Source organism: Carya illinoinensis, chromosome 13 (genome assembly GCF_018687715.1).
Source record: "Carya illinoinensis cultivar Pawnee chromosome 13, C.illinoinensisPawnee_v1, whole genome shotgun sequence".
NCBI classification, from domain to species: Eukaryota; Viridiplantae; Streptophyta; class Magnoliopsida; order Fagales; family Juglandaceae; genus Carya; species Carya illinoinensis.
The window spans coordinates 31,852,387-31,877,507 of NC_056764.1; the positions used below are offsets into that span (position 1 = coordinate 31,852,387).

At 34.7% G+C, this 25,121-nt stretch overlaps 2 protein-coding genes across 4 annotated transcripts; one reads left to right on the plus strand and one right to left on the minus strand.

Annotated features, from left to right (window-relative positions):
• Window positions 1-5,313: 5,313 nt before the first annotated feature.
• LOC122292675 (sm-like protein LSM7) lies at window positions 5,314-12,370 on the minus strand. Of its 2 annotated transcripts, none has more exons than XM_043101141.1 (6): window positions 12,221-12,370; window positions 11,042-11,139; window positions 9,629-9,710; window positions 7,745-7,816; window positions 6,375-6,427; window positions 5,314-5,624 (listed from the first exon to the last, which is right to left on the minus strand). In XM_043101141.1, exons 2-6 carry the CDS (start codon window positions 11,042-11,044, stop codon window positions 5,535-5,537), a joined length of 300 nt encoding a protein of 99 aa, XP_042957075.1. In that variant the 5' UTR covers window positions 11,045-11,139; window positions 12,221-12,370; the 3' UTR covers window positions 5,314-5,534. The 2 variants fall into 2 exon arrangements, with proteins under 2 accessions (XP_042957075.1, XP_042957077.1); XM_043101143.1 differs by having other exon boundaries at window positions 11,042-11,077; window positions 12,221-12,342.
• Window positions 12,371-18,757: 6,387 nt separating this feature from the next.
• On the plus strand, window positions 18,758-24,871 carry LOC122291466 (pre-mRNA-splicing factor CWC22 homolog). 2 transcript variants are annotated; one of them, XM_043099191.1, is made up of 8 exons: window positions 18,758-18,954; window positions 19,235-20,528; window positions 20,646-20,835; window positions 21,439-21,542; window positions 21,646-21,748; window positions 21,840-22,138; window positions 23,156-23,461; window positions 23,854-24,131. In XM_043099191.1, the coding sequence occupies exons 2-8, from the start codon at window positions 19,293-19,295 to the stop codon at window positions 23,893-23,895; spliced, it is 2,280 nt and encodes a 759-aa protein (XP_042955125.1). In that variant the 5' UTR covers window positions 18,758-18,954; window positions 19,235-19,292; the 3' UTR covers window positions 23,896-24,131. The 2 variants fall into 2 exon arrangements, with proteins under 2 accessions (XP_042955125.1, XP_042955124.1); XM_043099190.1 differs by lacking the exon at window positions 23,854-24,131 and adding an exon at window positions 24,164-24,871 and having other exon boundaries at window positions 18,760-18,954.
• Window positions 24,872-25,121: the final 250 nt, after the last annotated feature.

Genomic DNA, 25,121 nt, shown 5'->3' on the forward strand with positions numbered 1-25,121 from the left:
ATATATATATATATATATATATATTTTGAAGTTTTTGAAAAATGATCTTATGGATTAAGTTTAAACACATATAACATATCTTTAAAGAGTTTTGCTATATACAAATAAAGTTCGGCATTAATTTACGTATTAATACTGATTTTTTTATATTTAAAATTTAAATTAGTAATGTTTTCAATAAAATCTACTTTTTGATCAATTACGTTAGATTGATATATATATTAATATATAATTATATTTGTAATTAAAATTTTCTATCTTTAAATTCATTTGTGAAAAAATGAGAGGGAGAAAAATAATAAAAAAATAAAACCCAATATTTGATTTGAAAAAAACCAAACACATGGGCCGCCCTCCCTTTTGCCAAAAGCAATAAATAAAGTCTACAAACGTTGGCAACTGTGCAAACTTGCTTTTAAGAAAAAGAGGATGTAAAGATTTCTTAATTAAGATAAGGTTTGGATATTAAATTAATTCTTGTTCCTCTTATAAATATATATTAGTTTTAAACTTTTTACTTCAAATACTTTTCATTTTGATAATTTTAGTCGTTGTGTTAATATTTTACTAAAAGCTCCACGCCAGCACCAATTATGTGTCCCACGTGTCTTTTCACATAGCTTATAAAAAAATTAATTAATATTAAAAAGAAGACAAAAATCAATTAAAAGCTAAAAATAAAAAAATGCCTGAGTCGCCCTAGTTGTAGGGTTGTCTCTTCGATCCATCGCCTGTTAGTTCTGTGTTGGGTTTATGCACTTTGGTTTTTTCTCGTGGAGTTTTGATTTTATCATTCCATTCAACAATAATTTGTTATGATTTTGCTTTTAATTTTTAATTTTTATAGAATTTTAATGGAATTTGGGCCGACAGGTCAAGTTGAAGTGAATATGTTCAAGTCGTGTGGAGGTTTAGGTGCTTCACCCTCGGAAAAATATTTTGACTAGTTTTTTTATTATTAAAAAAACGTCTAACAGAAAGTTTAAACGGTAAGTTTGCTTGATATTCGCTCGAACAAATATTTAACAAATAGTTTACTCAAGACTCATTTAATATTTCGTTCAAATGAGTAACGCGATAATTGAAAAATTAAAACTTCTATCATAACCATATATATATATATATTTATATATGTTTATTATGAATAGTATGACCGGTTCTAAAATAGTATAAATTGTGTCATTCTTTAAGATGATATAATCTTCTATAACTCCATAAATATAAACATATTATCGAAGCATGTAAATTTTTTATATCATATGATTGATTTTTTGTTTTATTTTACTTTCTTACAACGTTTTCACAACAATCTACCCAACCTAATCAATGATTTTCAAAGAATATCAACAACGCATTAATAAAGAAAACAACATGAACACATCAAAGCAAAATTAAACTCGTGGATCAAAGCAATTTTGCCTCCTTTCTAAATTTAAATTTTTTAATAATTTTCATTATTCTTAACATTTTAATATATTTTTAACGAGTGACATGTGCAAGGACACATGCATTAGTAGTCATTGGTGCTAACTTGGTTTTTTTTAACAGATTACTTACTAAACTACTAAAATGATCACATTTAAAATTTCGAGAATACAAATCTGAAAAGTGATGTATAAAACAAGTCTATCCAAAAAAGGCAAATCATAGAGATTATTGTAATAATTTAACCATTAAAATAATTGAGGTTACATCTTTCGAATAACTACACTACTATTCAGATCAGTGCTGTTTTTATTCTTGTGAATGTGGTTATTTTATTTGGAAGATGTTTTTATTGGTGTTTGAACAAATGGTGTGGCCCTTAAGATATGTTAATTTTTTCTTTTTGGTAACAAAGGATTTCAGAGATTGTTCTTGTTAAGATATCAAGTAAAATATAAAATCTATCACTTTCTATCAGCTTAATCTTTTAGAACAAGAGGAGATATCAAATCTTGATTCTACTCTCTATTCTATTTAATTAAATATTTCACATGTTGGGTCATAGGCTATTTATTGAGAAAAAGTCTAGTCCACACGTGAGGGGAAGCAATAAGAATAAAATAAATAATAAAATTGATTAATTCCTATCTACTTAAATTTTTAGGTCAAGTGGTGATTTCACAATTCTAATACAAAAATGTTTGGATTGGGAGTAAGAAAATTTGGAGAGAATTTTCGAAAAAAAAAAGGGAAAAAAATTATTACATAGATTTGGTGTGAGTTTGTGTTGTTGGGGAAATGAAAATGGCATAGAATAGAAACAAAAAAATGTAGATGCTGTGAATGTATCCATAGAATCAGGTACTGCAGAAAACTCAAGCTAGCTGTAACAAAAGCAGCAGGAAGATGTTCCCTGGCAGTGCCCCTTAAGTTGATGAGAATTTATGCCATTTGTCAGCGAATTTAAGGCTACATGTTAGCTGTTCTTCTCGTGACTGTGACTTCACTACAATCCAAATGCAACCCTTGTCTTCTTCCTTCCTCTTCACAAATACAACACGTACGCAAGCCTCTGCATGCATGCCCTTTCATTAATTTGGATAGGAATCGATCGAGAGACTGATGGCCATGGCCATGGCCATGAAGGGTGGCCCTTACTTCCCCCCCATCTTGAAGAAACAGCAAAAGCTATCTTTCCCTTTCTTCTGTTCTCTTTTTTCCATGCTAAGATATTTTCTCTTGCTTGCCCATGACTTCTATTTCCTTACTTTTTTGTTTTTTACGACGTTATTTGTCTCTAAACGTCTTACTCATTGTTCCCAATGGGTATTACAACAGTGACCTCAAAAGAACACCGTGTGGGTCTCTTGATCATGTTTTTTGTTTTTTTGGACCAAAAGAGCTGTGAGGAGCTTAGACCGGAAGAAATGTGTCGGTGCCTCCTTGAGCAAGTTTAGCTATGTTAGTGTTCCATAAATACTTTAAAATTACATATTTCTAATAATATTATTGATACTACCTTTCAAATTAAATTATTAAATTCATAATCGTCATTTTTAATACTGAACTAGATGACGTGACATGACATAACTTAATATAACGAAAGTACTCCGGTTTCTAAAATTATGTATTTTATATATAATGTTTTCCTCACCCTATTATAGTCAATAAAACTTGAACCCCATTGGTCAACTTGTTCAAGGGATTACTTTAAGAAAGAGCAAGATAAAAGAAGAATGTAATGTCTTGAACGACCGATCTCGAGACCTTGGACTCAAATGTGATCGATAGACGAGAGTTTTCTATTGCTTAGATTGGAACAATAATTGATGTCAAAGTGATCTCATTATCTCTGAAGGGGGTTCCCATGATCATTTTGAGCCAAAACCCCTTTTTAAGGATATGAATATATGCTCCCCTTCCCCTCCTAACACGACCAAGCATCGAATTCCTTCCTCTGCAATTATGCTATTTGTTAATTTTTAGGGTTTTTGACGTTCAACATGGCATCTTTCATTACCGATGAAGGCTCTTTTTTGTTTTTCATTTTCCTATGTTGTGCATGGTCTAACAACAGGAGATGTCCTTGACTAGTCAAGGAGGGAACTCTTGCGGAATTTAGGCTTTAATGAATATCCTTTGGGATTCCAACGTTTCCGGGTTTGAAACAACTTTTTGAAGATACCTTCCATTCGGTTTCTACTTCCTGATCTATGTGGGGATTATTTTATTAGGGTCGGTTATAAAGGTATTACTTTAAGGTTGAAGTCATCATATATGGTTAAACCACCTAGTTGAATACTTCCTCTTCCAAGTCCAACCTAAAAAATGGTTCTCTTTTCAACTCAAAAGAAGCAGACACAACCCATCTGTAGAGTAGCTCATAATCAATACCTAGCAAAAATCACAACAAAAATGGGGACTAGGGTACATTATGGACCTTCCAACTTGGGAAAGAGAAGTTGTAAAGTTCTTAGTTAATGTTAATGTGAAAATGTACTTATCTAAAATAAACAGTAATGCTATTCAACCTCCTAAACCTCCACACACTACATTTTTTTTTAAATTTTAATTTTATAATTTTTTTGAGTTTATTCTTCTTAAACTAATTTAATTCTTCCATTCATTATCCTTATATTAAATATTTGATAAAAGAAAAAAAAATAATAATTAAAAAAAATGGTGCGGAGGTTGTGTTGCTTTTTTTCTTTAGTAAATACAAAATATTGAAATTGATTCTAAAGTTTAATCAGATGATCAGACAAGCCATCCCTAGAGGAGATGCAGTAATTGTTAGCGGCGGGTTTTTGAGACTCACGACTGGCATGGGTCTTGTGGATATCCATGATGTGGGTTTATCGTGGGACTTGATCTCGATGTAAACTTTGTAAAGACTCATGATTTTTATAGCATAATTGAAATAATTAAATTTGTTTATTTATTTCTATCAGCTCAAGTTTTTTGAACAATAATTGTTTTAACATAATATCATAGCAAAGATCTTGAATTTAAATCCCGACTCTACATTTTAGCTCAATTTAATTAAATATATGAACCTATTTATTAAGAGAATATTGTTTGATATGTAATTTCTTCTAAAACTCAAATCCTTGAAAACCCGTCCTATGATTCGAGACCCACAATGGTGAATCGTCTCATCACCAAATTATTGCAAAGTTGTATGGCAGCTTTCCCTAACTGGTGGCTAGCCCTCACTCTTAAGGGGTAAACACCCATCCAAGAGGCAGCTCCAACCCTAAATATTGGTATGTATTTTTTTTTTTTTTAAGTAGTTATTCTATTATCAAATAATTGTGTAAAACACATCATTTACGAAACTTAAATTCTAAGATTTAAATTTTAAAATTTATTTTTTAAATTAAATTATGACATGTAAGTGGATGTGCTCTACAAACCGACTTGAAAATATAATTTCCTTTTAAAAAAAGTGCTCAAGACGGGAGGATATGCTTTAGTACATGCAGCATTTTCCTAATGCAAAGTTGCTAAACACATTAGTATAGGTTTGGATCTACATCTGATAGGCAAGCCAGGCTACAGCAAGGACAAGTTGCAAAAGACAAGAAAGCAGTTGAAGCTTTCATGATGCCTATCTCAAAGAAACGGCCTACTCGTACATCTTACAGCAGCCATCAACAGAAAGTTGGAGAGCCAACAAAGAACAGTACAAATAATATGATCTTGAATGATAAGGCTGGTTTGTCATCATGTGTAGATTTATATATACCAGCCAATCCTCCTTTCCTTTAAGTTCAAGTACAAGTTGAGCCTTGGATTATACTCGCTACCAAACAATATTTCTGGAAGCTTGGGCCAAACCATGCTCTCCAATACAGACAGACAACTTGGCATCAAGTGCTCAAATAATTTCAAGCTTTAAGAAATAGACAACTCTTGCATACTACACCAAGTTATCATTCAGATACAACAGTATATACTTCACACGGTCTTTTTCATGTCCCCAATAAACCAAACGTACATTCCAAAAATAAGAGTGGGATGCAACTATCTAAGGTAATCGGGCATTTTGAAAGGAACTATCTGTTTATTTAGCAAACAGTACTTTTGAGGGATTAAAATGACATCAACTACACCCCATCCCCTTGGATGAAGGGGTTTGCAATTTCATCAGTACCATCAGTTGGGGAAACAAGCATCACAGCAGTGCCCCTACATACCTGCAATAGCATACCCGTGTAAAAGAAAATTACATTGTTTGTAACGTCAATCATAATTTCTTGCAACTCGTCACTCCCCTACTTCCAAGGAAAGTGGACACAGAGATCAATGGGAGTTCTAAAGTGATGATTACTCCTAATGTATAATGAAAACTCCTAATGTATAATGAAAATGAAAGAACATAACACTTGGTCTAGAAATTCAATTTTATAAACATGACCCATCTCACTTTTCATGTATTTGGTTAGGGTATCCTAACAATATCCATATTAACTGTAGTTGCCCTACACCAAACCCTTCTTTGTTGAATTCAAATCTACCCAAGCTCCACTTTATCCCTTTACAACCTGAGTCATGCCCAAGAAGCAATCACCATTAATGGATTAGTAGTCTAACCAAACATGTTATCTACGTTCAGCGTCATAGACCTGCAATTTCGACTCAATATCCAAAACTGCACTCTCCTATCATATTACATTTGCATTATCAACTTCCAAATAAAATTAAGTTCCATTAAGGTGCGTATGAAATGCAGAGGTTATAGCACGGATTACTTCAACTGGCACTATAACTGGGCATGCCCTTCATACCTACAATTAAGGGAAAAAATGCTGTAGGAGAAAGTGGTAACAGTAAACAGTAATCTTATCCAAACCTTCGAATACTTAAACTAATTGCAAAAGCTAATTACAAATGAATTTAAAAGTTCCGTCAAAATTTGCTTCAGAAAATAAAGTTAAAAGACATACTATTAGGCCAAGGCGTCTAGTTTGATCGGTAGTCTTCAGAGGATCATCTGGATCTGCAGTAGCAGAAATGGGAATAAATTTGCTAGCAAACCAGTTGGCTGAGAATTTAAATTTTTTAAAAGAAATATGTAGCAATCTATTACAGATAATTCCCACCAGCAGAGATATGGTAAAAAGTATTTACTTCTTCACAACTTCAGAAACCGAAGCCATAGAGGAGCTTGAATGGGTTAGGCCCTAAAGTCACTGAAAAATTTCTAAAGCGTTAGTTTATCTACATTTTTCAGGATTAATTTCTCATTATTTTGCTTATGTAACAGCCCATATTTTCTCAATTTAAGCGAGGGTGGGAATCCCACCAAGAAGGCTGCATAATATGCAACATCAGTATTACATCCATTGTCAAGCTCTAATCTAATTTTCCAATTTCCTCTTTGTGTGTGCAAACTACACATGCATTTTTTACTTCCAAATGAGCCAGTCCTTTTATCTAGTTTTTCAGAATGCCCAACCCTACACAACATAAGCAAGTAGTTGTTGTAACCACATATAAAAAAGTAGTCATACCCGCATCTGCCACATATATTATAGGATACAATGAGATAGATATCAAATAATAAGAACATACATGAATGGATTGGGCATGACATCAATATATCTTTGGGAGAGGTTCAATTTTCTTGAGAATAAAAGAAAAGTGACTTGAATGGAAAATACAAGTCTGTGATTTAGAAAGTAATAGTCCTTCAAATTTACAAATTCCTAAGTGAAACATGGATTCTGGAACATATTTATGTATAAAACATATTTTTTGTTATTTAATATTTATCTTCTAACAATCAGTATATTATATATCTCTAGATATATTTATTTATGCATTGATTAATTAAATATCCCCCACCCTCTTGTATAAAGAAATTTCAAAAATTGACATATCATATCATATCCAGTCACATAATCATTACCTGGCTTTCATAGACCATTAGCAGTAAGCATAAGACAAAATTCAGTTGAAGTCTCAAAAGCATGCCCTCTGTACTTTGGGCTTATACTATCTGATTTCATGAATCCCGAGACAAAAATGGGGGTCACTATTATTACCAAAATTTAAATCTGTTTTTTGCACACTAACCAGCATTCTGCAATTTAAAGATGCTGTTGGAAAAAACTCAATTGATTTATTCTCGACAATATACAAGGAGAAAAGAAAAAACTTGTTTCAATTGAAGAATAGCTAACTGATTGTTCTGCTGACAAGAGACTAAACAGAGATTGTTTGTTTTCACCCTGGAGAAAATATTACAGGGAAAAGGAAAAAAAAAAAAAAAAAAAGGCAAGCCATTGGCAATGAAGTGCAAAGGAGTTTATACCTCTCAAGAATTCTACAGCTTCATCAAGGACAAGGTTCAGCAACTGGTCATAACCTTTCAAGGTTCCTGTGACTGTGAGAGGCCATAAATAGCTCAATGAGATCACTTATTATGAAATCAAGGTTGAACTGAAGAAACCAAAGGCTGAAAGCACATAAGCATCACGTAAATACTTGAAGATTCCAGAAAATACATATAGATTGAAGAATACTAACTTAAATAAAGAGTAACACAATAAAAGTTTGTTTCTCTAATCTTTCAACCTATGCCATGTCTCTCATTCCCCTCCCTATTGGTGTGGCTCTGTGTCTCAATAAGATTCAGAGAGACTTCTTGTGGGGGAGAAAATAGGCCACCTAGTCAAGTGGTCAAAGGTTTGCATCCCAGTCTTGACGGGATGTTAGGGAATAGACATTTATTTTCATTCAATAAAGCTTTGTCAGGGAAATAGTAATTGCATTATGCTAAGAAGAGGGAGGCTCAATGGCACTTGGTTGTGGATGCAAAATATGGTAGCATGTGGGTGTGCATGGTGTTCTTATGAGATCAACAGACCATATGGGGGCGCTCGATTGTAGAACATTAGGAGAGGGTGGGAAGACTTCTCTTGGTTCATTAGATATGAGGTGGGTGATGTATCTAAAATCAGATTTTGGTGCGATGTGTGGTGCAGGGACCAGCCCCTAAAGACTTCTTTTCTGGATTTCTTCTACCTATCCCAATGCAAGGAGGCTTCGGTAGTAGAGAACGTGTAGGTTTATGATAATATGCTCCATCAGAATATTAACTTTATTCGTAACAGCCCATGATTAGGACATAAAGTTGTTCCAACTCGGTCAAGAAATTGGAGATTATCTCAATTGGTTTTCCTCATTCTTTGACAAATTGTACTTCTCAAATGAAGAAGATGCAGCGATGATCATATATGTTGGCTCCCATCCAAAAGGCAATCATCAAGATTATATCTTTCGTTAAAGGCTTGTCCCTCCAGCTAACTCTCCATTTCCTCCGAAATGAATTTGGAGAAATATCCCTTTTTACAAATTAGAGACCTATGTGCGACCAAATTGGGAAAGCATTGATAACATTTATTGCATTGTGGGTGGGCTAGAGAATTATGGAAGTGATGTTCACCAAATTAGGAACCGAGTGGTGTTTTTTATTTGTTTTCTTTTATTAAAAAAAAAAAGGAAATAAAGAGGGAGGGATCTTAGACCCCAAAGCTAATCGAAGATGAAAAATATTTTCCTCAAGCATCATTAAAAAACATCTGCCGTGTCAATTAAGCAGTCCCAAAAAATCTATTCAGCAATTTTCTTGGGGGCTATGTTACCCAATTTTTGTGCAGCATAAATGTTTTTGAACTAGCTCACGAAACATAATGACATAAGCTCTATCTCATTTTTAAAAGCCAGCTGTTTTCTTCTTTATTTATTTATTTTTTTTTTTTGGGGGGGGGGGGGGGGGGGGGGGAGTTTGTACCTCTATGTGTGCAATGTGGCTAATCAATGCTTGTGAAAGTATAATAATAATGATGATGACACTGACTTAATCAAACAAATTTCAGTACATCAATACTGGTTTCAGAAACCCAACAAGTTTTAAGATATAAAATATTAAAGACTCCTATTATTTATTTTTTAACAATTAATGCATTTTATTAAGAGCAAAAGGGGAGAAGCCCAATACACATGAAATATACAAAAGGAAGCACCCAACTAACAAGAAAGGGACTCCTATTATTCATTAAACCAGATGGTATGAAATGAAAACGACAAAAGATTTTCAGCCTCAATTACATTTTCTAAATTAGTAAAGCATGAATGAATATAACTCAATTTGACATATCTATAAGTTAATAACTTAAAAGAGATCGCCATTAACCTTGTCTACCACCAGTAAGCTTGACCTGGACACCCTTATCAACAAACTTGGCAAGATCTAAAACTGTTTCTTTGCGGCCTGACTGCAGTAAAAAGATATAGCATTTTGTTTAGAGCAGTACACAGTAAAATACAATATCCAGTGAATGCTCAGGTTAACAACTCATTGTCAGTCACTGAAACTATGAAAGAAACCATCACTTTCTACTTTCAAGTCATGCATTTAGTAAAGGAAGCAATGATAGTGCCAGTAAGTTGGCTACTGAAACTCACACAGTTAAAAACTTGACTAAGGATGCAACTTTATAGGCTCACAAGCGAAGACAGATGTGATTTAAGGGCCTAGCTATGCACCAAAACTTAGATACATGAGCCCCATGTCTTAGGCCAAAACAAGCCCAGTACTCAGTTAGCATATCTACAATTGTTTACAGCTTAGCTGACTGTTAGGAGGTTTGTGTGATTTCTAAAGTTTAAATGTCAGTATTTATATTTATGGTATCTAAAAATGGACCACAGCAAGCAGTGCTGAAGTTGGGCAATAATATGTTAACACTCAAGTGCTCCATTCTCTCAACAAAAATAGCCATTATAAAAAATGTGATTTTTATACGGTGCTGGTTCTAAAATATTCATGGAAGAAACGCAACTTCACTCTTCCTTTTCCCTTATTGGTGTGGTACATGCATCCAATGGGACTTGAACTCATGACTTTACCCTCCATCATATTCTTACACGGAGATGAGATTCCATTTGAGGTAGAGCTCAGTGGCCGAAATCTAATCACACACATTTAGCCTGACAGTAATAAACTTTGGATTACCAGGGATATCTTATATTTTCGTCTATTTACAGAACCTTTAGGATTTTCAGGTTCGATCCTTACTCATGACCCACATGCTTTGTCATTTCATGCTCAAATAATTACTATATTTCAAATAATTATTCACCATTCTGCTACATAGATCAGTTGTTTGAACAAGACACAGTTGCTTAATGTTATTCACAAATCCACACCATACAATATGCACGGTGCTTTCAATTTCAAACTCACCTTACCACCATTTATCAGGCCCAATGGCATGCAGTGACCAAACCAGAGTAGATTATAATGGATTCAGATGTATCTCAAACAAAAAAGCACAGGAAGCCTTTTAAATGCACAAGAATGGTCTAAACTTACCACTTAAACCACAATTTATATCTCGATCAATTTTTTTTATAAGCAAAACGGTTTGACAACTTTCCAGGTGCAAAGACAATGGCAACTTTGTATCTCATTCATGAATATTTTTTTATTAGTATCTTGATCCTAAATATATATCCAGATTCCACACCTTAAAATTTCACACATACAGTCTAAAAGGACATGTTCAATAAGATAATAAACAAGGGCACTGAAATTTAAACTTACCATACTATGTTCTTTGAGGAATTCCTCTCAGTTCTTCTGGTAAATGAAGCTAAAGTTAGATGAGACGAATTCTAAAACCAAGATAGTCAATGCAAAACCTGTGACCACAAGACCATTTCCAAATAAGCATAACAAAGACATACTAATATCTTTCTGGTGGTTTCTGCACTGGTTTTTTTTTTTTTTTTTTTTTTTTTTTTTTTTTTTTTTTTTTTTTTTTTTTTTTTTATAATGCATGAAGCAAATATGATGATCTCAGCTCTGTTTAGTAAGTAAGAGAGATGCAACCAATCACTTGCATTGAAAAATTTTCTCTATGTTTCTGTAGTATACCATCAAAGACACATTCATTAAGAACCGAAGTTGTTTTTCCCTTCCTTTTGTTCTAAACCAAATAATCAAACCCTAACCATTGATTTCCAAGCAAAAGACTTATCAAACGCCGACCAAGAAAATATCAAGATAAAACACGAGATACTGAAAATCCATTGATCACCAAGCACCAAACAGAATTAAGAACTCAAAATCATTCAATTTTTTAATTCTAAAAAACAGAATTGAGCTGAAATTTATATATTAAAAAAATCATTCAATTTATCTTCTATTAATAATTTGTCTACGAAATAAAAATTTCCCAAGGAAAATATTCTTCGCTATTTTGAGAGAAAAAATTTCTAGGATTTGATACATTCTATTTCAACGGCAAAATATATAAGTGAATCCTTTTCATTAAGCTTAGATATATTGATTCAACTCCCATCTCTTTTTCTATTTAGCATCCATCGACCATAACCAAATATACGCGAAGCTTCAACGGTTACATATGAAACCGCAAATTCCAAGAAACAGAAGCTTCTTCCAAACAACTTTAATATGAAGATTCTTTTTCTCTCTATTTCAGTTGCTATTTAAACAAGCAGAGGGTTTGGTACGTGCATAAACAAAAAAAAAAAAAAAAATTATATAACCATAACCAAGAGACATAAAAACCTTCCCGTATAGAACCTCTTCGATCAAGGTCACGAAATGCTGTGGGCAAAATCGTTAGAATTATAGCCATTCAGGGAACCGTAGAGAAACAAAAAATTTCAATTTTCAACCATTTTTACCTCGCTTTCTCAGCGACCAACAGGGCATAATTCTAATTTCTAACGACCAAATATGAGTTGACGGAAATACCTCAACGTTGAGAGTGCTGCGGGTGCTCGGCTTCAACAGCAACAGCAAAACGCAGTGGAAGCCTTAGGTCTTATACTTTCGATACTCCGATTTTAGATATGATTGGCAAAGTAAAAACAAGAAATAAAGATATTTGGCATGATTTTGATGATTCAATTATTTATTAGTAATTTAATAACCTATTTTAAATCTTTTCGTAAATTTACGATAAATTTAGGAATCGGTTTACAAAAATTTATATATATTTATTTTTATACATATAATTAACTGTATTAATTATTTTAATCAATTAAATAAGTGATTTGAAAATTTGATTAAAAAAATAAAAAGAAAAGATAGGTATGCTACACCATTTAAGTTGTAGGCCGATGAATTCTTTCAAAAAGCTAAAATGTTTTTTTATATATATTTTTATATTTTAAAATATTTATAATATCATTAAAAATTATTTTTAAAAACTTTATCGAAACCCATCCGCTAGAGAACTAGCATTTAGTTAGGAAGTTGTAAAATATAATTATTTGTTTAAAAAAAATAAGTAATTGAACTGTTAATTAAATTTGAAGATAATGATTCCGACTCCTGAGTGGTATAAATAAATCGCTAAAATTTTTAAATATTCTTGATAAAATGTTAATAGAAAAATGGGAGAGTAAGAAAAAATATAAGAATTTAATGTGTAATAATTAATTCCCAGGAGTTGCCATCCTCTATATTCTTTTTTCAAAAATGTTTATTTAAAAAAATAATAATTGTTATAAATTATCTTGAATTGTATGACCACATTTATCTAGTCGTCAAGTGCATAGTACTAGTATAGTGCCAGCATAGTGCCAGCATAGTACTACATAGTAACTGGCATAGTAAATGGCTGACATAGCACAGTGCGTATAGTGCCAGCATAGTACTGCATAGTAACTGACATAGTAAATGGCCGACATAGCACAGTGCCAGCATAGTACTGCATAATAACTGGCCGACATAGCACAGTGCGAATAGTGCCAGCATAGTACTGCATAGTAACTGGCATAGTTCCCTTTGTACGCCTATATATATCGTTGAATTCCTTAAGAAATTCATAAGTTTCATAACTTCTCTGAGTTCTATCTCTCTCTCTCCTTTTAGAAAGTTTTATAATAAATCTATCTCTCTCTTTCCTTTTCGATAGTTCTATAACACGTTATCAGCACGAAAGTTCTGACGATCTTGAAGCTAATAGTCCTCTACTTCAAGTAAGTTTTTCAATATATTTTTATATTCTTGATTTATATATGTAAAAAATGTCAAATCTTACAAAATTGGAATTCGTTGCTCTTGACATTTCTGGGAAAAATTATTTATCTTGGATCCTTGATGCTGAGATCCATCTGGATGCGATGAACCTGGGAGATACAATTAAAGAAGGAAATCAAGGGTCCCTGCAGGACCGTGCTAAGGCAATGATTTTCCTTCGGCACCATCTTCATGAAGAATTAAAAACTGAGTATCTAACGGTGAAAGATCCACTTATTTTGTGGAATGATTTAAGGGAGAGATATGAACACCAAAAAACTGTAATCCTCCCAAAAGCTCGTCATGATTGGATGCACCTGAGGTTGCAAGACTTCAAGAGTGTTAGTGAGTATAACTCTGCACTCTTTACAATTAGCTCGCTATTGAAATTATGTGGTGAAAAAGTCATTGATGATGACTTGTTAGAGAAGACATATACTACTTTTCATGCCTCGAATGTGCTCCTGCAGCAGCAGTATCGAGAGCAAAAGTTCAAAAAAATATTCTGAACTTATATCTTGTCTTCTATTAGCTGAGCAAAATAATGAGCTTTTGTTAAGAAATCACCAGTCACGTCCTACTGGTTCTATATCATTTCCTGAAGTGAATGGTACTAGATTTACATCATTCCCAGAAGCGAATGGTGCATCTTTTCAAAGAAAACGAGGGCGTGGACGTGGTAGGAAAAACTATGGAAGTGGAGGTCCTAGAAATGACCACACTAAAAGGGACAATAATAGATATACACCGTATCACCAGAAGTGGTTCAACTCAGAGAAGGGCAAAGGTCCCCAAAACAAATTTTTAAAGAAAGATGAAAATGGATGCCATAGATGTGGTATGACTGGACATTGGGCTCGTATCTGTCATACAGATAAGCACTTGGTTGAGTTATATCAATCTTCTATAAAAGAAAAAATAAAGAAATTTGAAACAAATTTTACTGAACCATCATATGCTTTAGATTCTATAAATGGAGAAGATATTACAAGTCTTGATTTTTCTGATTTCTTTGAGGATTCTAGTGGTAGAGTTGATCATGAAAGTGTTCCTTTTTAATTAATATATTTCCTTTATCTTATTATAAAATATTTTTATATTCTATAATGTTTTGTAGTAATGAAAGTTTATTTATTTATACTTGTTATAAATTATTGATGATATGATTTATCTGAGAATGGAAATGGAGCATCCCTGAAAGATCGCCCTAAATCAATAATTTTATTGAGTATCTCATATGAGTGATACTTATACCAAAAGCTCATTATGATTTATGCACCTGAAGTTGCATAATTGAAATTGTGGAAAGAATATATATTTGAATGAACGTCTCGAATGTGCTCCTGAAGTAGCAATATCGAGTATGCTCCTGAAGTAACAATATAAAATGTAAACGTTCACAATATATTATAAATTTGTATCAGGTCTTTCAGTGACTGAACAAAATAATGAGCTTTTAATAAGAATCATTATTCACGTCTTACTAGATCTACATCATTCCCTGAAGTGAATAATAATGAATTTATATCATTCTATTCCCTGAAGTGAAAAGAATAATGCGTTTCATTCAAAGAAACTAAGAGATTGGACATGATAATGAATATCTTTTCGGGCCAGAAGCTCATATTGGAAAAGCTGTAAGCTTTCTCTTTGAGATGATATTATACAAATTATTGAATCAAATATTATGATGCATCAAAAGGTGATATGATTCAAAATGTTTATATCTTTTCATGGTTATCTTGATCATCCAAAATCAATTACGATAAGTCGAATGATTTTCATATGGACGTCCATAAAAGAACCAAAAAATTCTTTTACTATAAAGTCTTACCACCAGAAGTGGAAAGAAAAATTTGCTTGAAGCAAATAAGATGAAATTATTCAACGTTATCTTGATTATCATATGTGAACCAGAAGTTCAGATGATAACTAAATTTTGGATGCAATAAGATAAAAATGTCTCATATTCTAGCTGCTAAAATTCCAGCGAGGATTGAAGTCCCTGTAGGACAATTAAGAAATTCAGCAGTCTAAAAACATGTATAAAGGCATGTGAGACTTATCGATACAAAAGATAGAGAATCTCAAAAGAGAAAGGCACAAATAATTTGGTGCTCCTGAAGAGGCCATACCCACAAAACAAGCAATAAAGTCCATCCAAATTCTTTGTATAAAATTCTCCTATATAAACTCTTGAAGAGTGACTCCTGAAGAGGTTTTTCATGAAAATGTCTTCCCTTGAAGAGGGACAGGTACCTGAAAATAACGAGATCTCGTTACATTTCATGAATAATGGAGAAATTATGGATAGAAATAAAATTGTTGTCGACAACGTATTTCCATATGAGATGGCAATTGACATTACCAGAAGTAATGGAGAAAGTGAATCAAGAACCGTCGAAGAATACCGACGTAAAATATTGGCCAATATTTGAAAGAAACAATTCCTGCAGAATTGATTCACTAGTAAAATATGATGCATCGGGACTTATAGTCCAAACACCTAAAGAGGTGATGCTTGTTGAATGTCAGTGGGTATTTATGGAAAGAAAATAAAAATATGATATATAAATCACGAGTCAGTTTCTCAATTCCTGCAGAATTGATATCACTAAGTAAAATGTGATAAATATGGACTTGAAATCCAAACACCTAAAGATGTGATTTTTGTTAAATATCAGTGGATATTTATATACATGATATAAAAAAGCCTGAACCTTTTAATATGAAAATGTGATATAGAAATCACAAGTTAGTTTCTCGAAGAAACAATATTGATATGATTTTAAAGTGGTTGAAATCATATTAAGATTTTTATTAGCTTGAAAGTTATCGAGAGTTTGGATATGCATGATTAACTGCATATTTATATGGATCATGATATATATATGAAAATCCCTGAAGGATAGAAAATGTCTGAAGCTTCTAATATGAATACATCTGGAAATATGTATTCTATCAAGTTTCAAAGATCCTTATATAATCTAAAGCAATCCAAACGCAAATGAAAACAAGCTATTATTGCAGTTTATATATATGATTTAATTGTCATTGAGGCTCCAGAAGAGCTCATAAAAACTGCACATATTTGAAATATAAATCTGAAACCCTTGCGGCTTCAAGGGGAAGATGGATGATGTTATTAGTCATGAAATACCATCTTTTAATACAATTAGTATTTCAGATTCATATTATGGGTTTGATATGAAGTGTGCATTATTAAAGAAGAAATAAAAGGGAGCACACAGAACATCTACCAAAAGATAGAAACACAAATATGAATATTTGTGAAATATTATTTTATTATCTTGAAGCAAGAATTACAAAAATTTGAGACACTTTGCCTCATTCTTCAAACGCTCTTGTTCTTCAAGAATCTGCATAGCATCCCTATCTAAAGGGGTGGGCAATCGAAAATAAGATTTAAGTAAGGATTTTAAATTCCTATTCTCTTTCTTTATTGATTCTATCTTCATGTTAGACTCCAGAATAAGTCGCTGAAGTATAGCAATATTCTCGTGGAGATCGTCAACTCCACAAGTTCTGGATTGCAGTCGCTGAGAAAATGCGACAATGGATGATGAGTATCGGGTACCGAGACTCACAAGCTCATAGATAGCTTCATTATCTGCCCTACGAGTCAGATCATTATATTGCATGGTAGCACCTGTGGTAGAAGCAGGAACAGCTGATGAACGAGGTGCCGAATACCTCATATATTGACCCTGAGAAGATTGCTGAGCCATTGCAGAGAGAGATTGCAGGATAACAATGCAGAAAGAAATTGCAGAGTAAAAATGCAGTATGATTACAGAAAAGTGAAGAAGATGAGATGCGAATGAAGATGAGCTGAATATCTCTTTTATAGAAAAAATTATGATACAACATCTCTCGTGAAGCAAGAGAAAAGAGATGGAATATAGCTTCATAGCTCTGCGGCGCCTGACAACACCCCTGACAGCTGCGGTGCCTGACAGCACGCCTAACACCTACAGAAGAGTTGAAAATCCGCGGTGCTTGTCTGATCTTAAAAGGCTGGCCACCGTTTTTATTAAAAAATGAGGTTAGCGGTTTAATGTTGATGAATTCTCCACTAACTGTGTTATTTACAAGAACTCCAGAAGAGTACAACTCCAGAAGAGTAGTGATGAGCAGAAAGATCCAGTTGAGATTATTTTATCAACATGGATTCCACAGTTAGTTGGATGTACAGATGCGAGTTATTTTTCAGATACACACAAGAATATCATTGCAATTCATGAGAAGAAAGTTGAAATTGATATCAAGAAGGTACGGTCAAGTAAAAATCTGGCAGATTTATTCACTAAAGCATTACCAACTTCAACATTTAAGAAGATTATGCAGAACATTGGAATGCGGAGGTTTGAAGACCTATTATCATGCACTACCAACTCAACATTTAAGAAGATTATGCAGAACATTGGAATGCGGAGGTTTGAAGACCTGTTATCATGCACTTTTCAGGGGAAGTAATGTCTTGAAGACTTGTGCTGATTGTACTCTTTTTCCTTCGCTAAGGTTTTATCCCACTGGGTTTTCCTTTGCAAGGTTTTAATGAGGCAATCCTAAAGCACTTGGCGATACACATGAATACTGTACTCTTTTTCCTTCGCCATTGGTTTTTTCCCACAGGGTTTTTCCTTGGCAAGGTTTTAACGAGGCATATTTTTTAAATATGGTCATCCAAAGGGGAAGTGTTATAAACTATCTTGAATTGTATGACCACATTTATCTAGTCTTCAAGTGCATAGTACTAGCATAGTGCCAGCATAGTACTACATAGTAACTGGCATAGTAAATGGCCGACATAGCACAGTGCGCATAGTGCCAGCATAGTACTGCATAGTAACTGACATAGTAAATGGCCGACATAGCACAGTGCGCATAGTGCCAGCATGGTACTGCATAGTAACTGGCCGACATAGCACAGTACACATAGTGCCAGCATAGTACTGCATAGTAACTGGCATAGTTCCCTTTGTACGCCTATATATATCGTTGAATTCCTTAAGAAATTCATAAGTTTCATAACTTCTCTGAGTTCTATCTCTCTCTCTCCTTTTAGAAAGTTTTATAATAAATCTATCTCTCTCTTTCCTTTTCGATAGTTCTATAACAATAATAATAATAATAAACTATAAGTTTAGTGGGCTGATAGGTTTACCATAGTGGGCCCTATTGGAAAAATAAACCAGCTTAAGTGGGCTTCTGCTGCTCTTAACAGCGCACGACAGCGTTTTGCGGAAATCTTCCGAATTCCTAAAACCTCCGAACTCAGTTCTAATCGAGTACCGATTCTAACGGATATCCGCGAAACGCGGAGCGGCGGAAGCGTGTTGCTCAAAATATTTCCCGTAGCCGGAACGCCGCCTCTCTCCCTCTTGTTGGATTTTTGTCAACGTGAACCCGAGCTACTATATTTAATTGATTACCCTTGGGTATGTAATCTAATCTGATAATTCGCTTCTTCTTTTTTCATGTTCGTTTTCCTTGATTATTGTCGACAATTTTGATGAGATAATGAGCCAGTCTCTATGTTTTTGACGTTCTCCAACTTGTATACTGGGTTTCACTAGTTTCTAATCCGATTCGGCTACTGCTTGGTTTATTTTATTTTTGTTTTCGATAAATTTTTCTTGGGCTTCAGTTTTAGGGTTTAAGTTCCTAAGAAGCTAATTTAGTTTTGGTAGTTAATGTGCGATTTAATTTTCATTGCAGACGCGTAGGTTGCAGTATCGTGTGTGCACTGGTGGTGTTGCTTAGGTCTTAAATTGATATGGTTAGAAAGTACAGTAGTGAGTCCTCGGATTCTGAGAAAAGAAATAGACGCAAACGCAATGAGAGGCGAGGTGAGCGTCCACACGATGATAAACATAGGGAAAGAGGCAGTGGGAAGGATTTGTTGGATTCTGATAAAAGAAGTAGAAAACGGCACGGGAGACTAGATGAGCGTAGTGGTGATGATAAGGATAGGGAAAGAGTGGATGAGAAGGATATTAGGGATAAAGATGGAAGGTTACAAAGCAAACATGTAGAGCAGAAGCAATCTCGGCAAAGTTCTGATGAAGAGGGTGAGTGGGTAGATACAGAAAGGGTCAGGCGAGAAAGAGAGAGAAACCATCGACATGAGGAGGGGCATAGACATCAAGAAACTGGGGAGCTTGATAAGGTGAAAGAATCTCGGCAAAGTTCTGATGAAGAGGGTGAGTGGGTAGATAGAGAAAGGGGCAGGCGAAAAAGAGAAAGAAACAATCGACATGAGGGGCATAGACATCGAGAAACTGGGGAGCTTGATAAGGTGAAAGAATCTTATCAAAGTTCTGATGAATATGACAATCGAATTGAGAGAGAGAAGCGAGAAAGAGAGAGATCTCGCTGGCATGGGGATGCTCATAGACAGCAGGAAACTGATGATAGTGGTAGAAAAAAGGACCGGCATGCGCGTCAAAATTCAGGAGACGATGATGACCGGAAAACGCACAGAAAATCAGAGCAACGAAAACATCGTACTGAACAACAAAAGCAGGGTTTGAGTTCCAAGGGGGAAGATGATAGAGACAGTAAGGCCCTGGAAGATGCGAAACCTCATAGACAGCCAAGATTACAAGAAGGAAATTTAAATGGGGATGCATCAAATTTGGGTAAGAGTGGTGGAATTTATATTCCACCATTTAAGTTGGCTAGAATGATGAAAGAGGTCGAGGATAAAAGCAGTGTTGAGTATCAGCGGTTGACATGGGATGCCCTTCGGAAGAGTATAAACGGGCTTGTGAACAAGGTTAATGCCGCTAATATAAAGAATATTATTCCTGAGCTCTTCTCGGAGAATCTGATCCGGGGTAGAGGTCTATTCTGCCGGTCATGTATGAAGTCACAGATGTCATCTCCAGGGTTCACAGATGTGTTTGCTGCACTGGTTGCTGTTGTCAACACCAAGTTTCCTGAGGTGGGAGATCTTCTATTGAGAAGGATTATTTTGCAGCTCAAGAGAGCATATAAGCGTAACGACAAGGTGTGTATTTGCTCTTTTCTATAATTTTATTTGGACTTACTGTGGGCTGAGTGGAACATTTTTTCACTTTGATATCATCCTAACTTGTCTTTTTCTACTGCTTTACTTTCTTTACAGCCACAATTACTAGCTGCTGTTAAATTTATCGCACATCTAGTGAATCAGCAAGTGGCTCATGAGATCATTGCGTTAGAGTTGCTCACGGTGCTGCTTGAGAATCCAACCGATGACAGCGTTGAGGTAGCCGTTGGCTTTGTCACAGAGTGTGGATCGATTTTGCAAGATCTCTCTCCCAAAGGCCTGCACGGTGGGTAGGCAGTTGGATTAAGTCCTGTATACTTCTTATATTAGCTTGTTTTGTTCTTAATTATCCCTATATTAGTTCTTAAATTTATTTTCCATTTTCTAGAGTATTTCAATTTGGTTCGAAACTTAAAATCATTAACATTTGAAAAGAAAATTGACAAACTCTACAACTATTTAAGACAAAAAATTCCTCGGGGTATTCAAACAGTCGTTATGTCAATTATCATCACCGCCCTAACCACCTTGAACACTTAATCTATCAAGTATCCCGGTCATTTGAAGTCTTCTCTTTGAGTGCTCTAAATGCAGTTTTATCTCAAACCTTATGTTTGTAACAACAACAAAATAAGCCACAATTTAGATTATATACCAGAAGGATATGTCAAGGTTACAATTGGAGTCCCTTAGAATCATAATAAAGGTCAAAATATTTTCCCTCCCAATGTAGATCCCATTCATCTCCCTCACTCCCATAGATGTGGGGTATTACAATATTATGTCAAAGATCAGATCTTAAATTTTCTATTTTACAACAGAGATCCTCTCATCTTGTCTAAACCTAAATTAGTTTTAGTTACTGTTCTCATGGTTTGCAATTTAACAGGAATATTTGAGAGGTTTCGTGGAATTCTTCATGAAGGGGAAATAGATAAACGGGTACAATTTCTTATTGAAGGGCTATTTGCCATAAGAAAAGCAAAGTTTCAGGTTAGTATATTTTGTTATCATTTTTTTAATTGTGAGTTACGCCATGATGTATTAGAGCCAAAAGCCTGAATAAAGATGCTCTCTGTGATGTATTTGACTGCAGGGGTACCCCGCTGTTCGTCCAGAACTGGACCTTGTAGAGCAGGAAGATCAGTTAACCCATGAGGCATCTCTCCAAGATGAAATAGATCCAGAGATTACGCTTGGTATGCCTTGTGCTCTCAGTTGTCTTCGGCTTCTTGATTGTTCTGCCTACATGTACTATTTTGATTCATGTTCTTATTCTTCCTTGTTCAGATATATTCAAGGCAGATCCTAATTTTATCGAGAATGAGAGACGCTATGAAGAGGTTAGGAAAACTATTTTGGGTGAGGAGTCTGATGATGAAGACGGTTCAGATGCTGGTTCAGATGATGACGAGGATGATGAAGATGAATCTGAGGAAGAGGACGAGGAGCAGATGAAAATAAAGGATGAAACAGAGACAAACCTTGTAAATCTTCGGAGGACAATCTACTTAACCATCATGTCTAGTGTAGATTTTGAGGAGGCTGGTCATAAGCTCCTGAAAATCAAACTAGAACCAGGTCAAGAGGTAAGTGATGCTAGCTTTTTCTGCTGTATAAACAAAGTTACCTTATTTGGTTAATTGCTTATTTGTGACAGGTTGGACATGAATAAATGAAGAGTGAATGTTTGGTTACAGTTGATGAGTTTCTGCAAATTACTTGTAGTTGTCTAGTAATCACAATTATGTAGAAGAACTACAAGGTCCCCTTCAGGTCCCCTTTTTTTCAGCATGAACGTCTCCTCCACTACGGTTGCATATCAAATGAATAAATGAACAACAATTGATTAATCAAGTTTTGTAGCATTACATACTCTTTAGCCTTTCAAGATGCTAAATAATATTGCATATCAGGATTACGAATCTTTCCTTATTCTTGGCTTCATTGTATGTCCCCTGCTCTGCCCAAACAGTTGGATTTATTAGCAGTTTCATGCACCAACTTGCATGGTGCTTGGAATAATATGGCCTTTGGTGCTTGAGTTGCTGTTAGGGGTGTAAACAAAGCAAGCTGTGCCAAGCTCAAGCCCAGCTTCTTGCTGCTTCGACTCAGCTTATCTCTTCGCTCATTGATAATTACTAGGGCTTGATCTCTGATTAGGCTTACATATGAACCTTAGGACTGTTGCTTGAGCTTGGCTTGCATGGTGCTCAGTATGGCTTACGAGTGGCTCTAGCTTATCAAACCTAGACCCAGCAGCATCTTTCACAATATTTTTTAAAGATGTTGGACTAAAATCTGTTAAGCAGCAACTTTCAGTCAAAAAGACAAGTCCAACAGACCTGCATTTATTGCAAGGTCAGAACATGCAAATTAACAATCTCATAAATTGGAAACAATATATCAACAGTAATAAATTGCCATATATGTTAACCTATAATTGTCTGGTTAAGTACAAGAAAGTGATATTTGTGGTGTTACCAACATTGTCTTATTCAAATGCGGTACCAGGTGATTTTTTTGCAGTTTTCGTTTTTCTATTATCTTGGACCTGGCAATATATTACTGGCTGACTTACTGTTATTTTGATATGGCTTATGCAGATGGAGTTGTGCATTATGCTCTTGGAATGCTGCAGTCAGGAGAGAACTTACCTCCGCTATTATGGTCTTTTGGGCCAGCGATTCTGTATGATCAATAAAGTGCACCAGGAAAACTTTGAGAAGTGCTTTGTCCAGCAATATTCCATGATTCATCGGCTTGAAACAAATAAGCTGCGTAATGTGGGGAAATTTTTTGCACATCTACTCGGCACAGATGCTCTGCCTTGGCATGTTTTAGCCTATATACGCTTAACAGAGGAGGATACTACTTCTTCTTCTCGAATATTCATTAAGATTCTATTTCAGGTAACAAATTAGAAATTTTTTAAATTTTTGACACACTCGTCTGTTTTTTTCCGTAGGCATCCTTGTTATAATTTATTGCCATTCTTATTTCCCTTCTGAAGCTTGGAAATCTTAATTTCTTTTAACATGAACTGAGAAATTAAACATTGTACATTTGCCTAAATTGAGATTGTTTAAACAATTATCATCATCTTAGAAGAGGATTTCTGTTTTCAACCAGATCTAAGTAGTCCTGTTTTCATGTTGGCATCAGTTGGTTTGATAACCAATCCATTTGCCACATAGTTGAGTAACAAAAAAACTAGGGACATGTGAATTCTAATTGTACGATGTATGGAAAGTGGGAATAATTTGAAGCTTTCTCTTGTATGGCATATATGGTCTCATGACAGAACAACCATCAGGATTATGAATACAGCAAGTCCATGCAGTGATGTCTCTTATATAGTACTTTGTCATCTTCTTGTGACCTTGTAAAGGGCCTGCAAACAGATATGTAATTAACCCTTATTTTATTTTGGTCTGTTAGTTGTGCTATATTTTCTGCTGAATTGTAATCCGTTGGGATTTATCCAATCATACTGGTTATTACAATACATGTCCCTTTTTGGTTCATGCTGTCCTCCTAGAATGTAATACGTGAAATTACCACCATTTCTTCTGGAAGCTGTTAAATTTATTGTGGCATGATATCTGGCGCAGGAATTGTCAGAGCATTTGGGCATCCGGTTGCTGAATGAACGGCTTACGGATCCTATGATGCTGGACTCCTTTGAATCTATATTCCCAAGGGATAATCCCAAGAACACACGTTTTTCTATTAACTTCTTCACATCCATTGGGCTTGGTGGCATCACAGAGAATTTACGTGAGTACTTGAAGAATATGCCACGCCTAATCATGCAACAAGAGCAAGCAGTGTCAGAATCTGAATCAGATGATGAATCTGGTAGTTCTGATAGTTCTGACACGAAGACAGCTAGTTCTGAGAGACAGTCTTCTGATTCCTCAGGCTCGGATGAGAGTGGAAGGGATGATAGACGGAGGAAGAGGAGGAGAGAATAAGGGAATGTCAACAAAGACAACACCACAGGAAACATTTGATTACGATGTATTTTTATTGTCATGCGATTCAAGTGCTGCCAATTTTTGTTCATCTTGTACTTTTATTCTCTTTTTCTGTTACTTTTTAGTTAAGCTGAAATGCCAAAATAGAGGTAGAATGTTTTTAATGTTTTTTCAAGGCTTCATTCCGCTATTTAAGATTGAGATGATGATGTGTGTGTTTTTTTTTTCCCTTTTTTGGGTGTGTTCTACTAGATGATGATGTATTTGTTCATTTGCATCAATCTTCAACTCTTTGGACTGTTCGGTTAATGCAATAAGCAGGTATCCTGCCTTGTGGTGTCAGGTGTGGGGAATCCTACTCGCCCATTGGTTTTACTTTATCAGGTGTTAATTGTTTTGTACAACGTCCAATTTGCAGAGATATCTTTGAAATCGTAGCGTTGTTGACATCTAAAGTTTGCTTTCTTAGAAGTGAAGGCAACGTGGGTTTTGTGACTGATGTGAAACTAACCTTTGCGAGGATTTGTTAGCAGCTTAATCCATTTAGACGATACATGGGTCTATCTATATCTTCTCTTGAAAAGTAAAGTCG

Coding starts and splice junctions, on each gene's coding strand:
- LOC122292675 (XM_043101141.1), bottom strand. Junction 6,428..7,744: donor AGCTGTAGAATTCTTGAGAG/GTATAAACTCCT, acceptor CTGCTACTGCAG/ATCCAGATGATCCTCTGAAG. Junction 5,625..6,374: donor CTAGACGCCTTGGCCTAATA/GTATGTCTTTTA, acceptor ATGCTATTGCAG/GTATGTAGGGGCACTGCTGT.
- LOC122291466 (XM_043099190.1), top strand. CDS start 19,293: ATGGTTAGAAAGTACAGTAGTGAGTCCTCGGATTCTGAGAAAAGAAAT. Junction 20,836..21,438: donor CTCTCCCAAAGGCCTGCACG/GTGGGTAGGCAG, acceptor GCAATTTAACAG/GAATATTTGAGAGGTTTCGT. Junction 21,749..21,839: donor AGATCCAGAGATTACGCTTG/GTATGCCTTGTG, acceptor TTCCTTGTTCAG/ATATATTCAAGGCAGATCCT.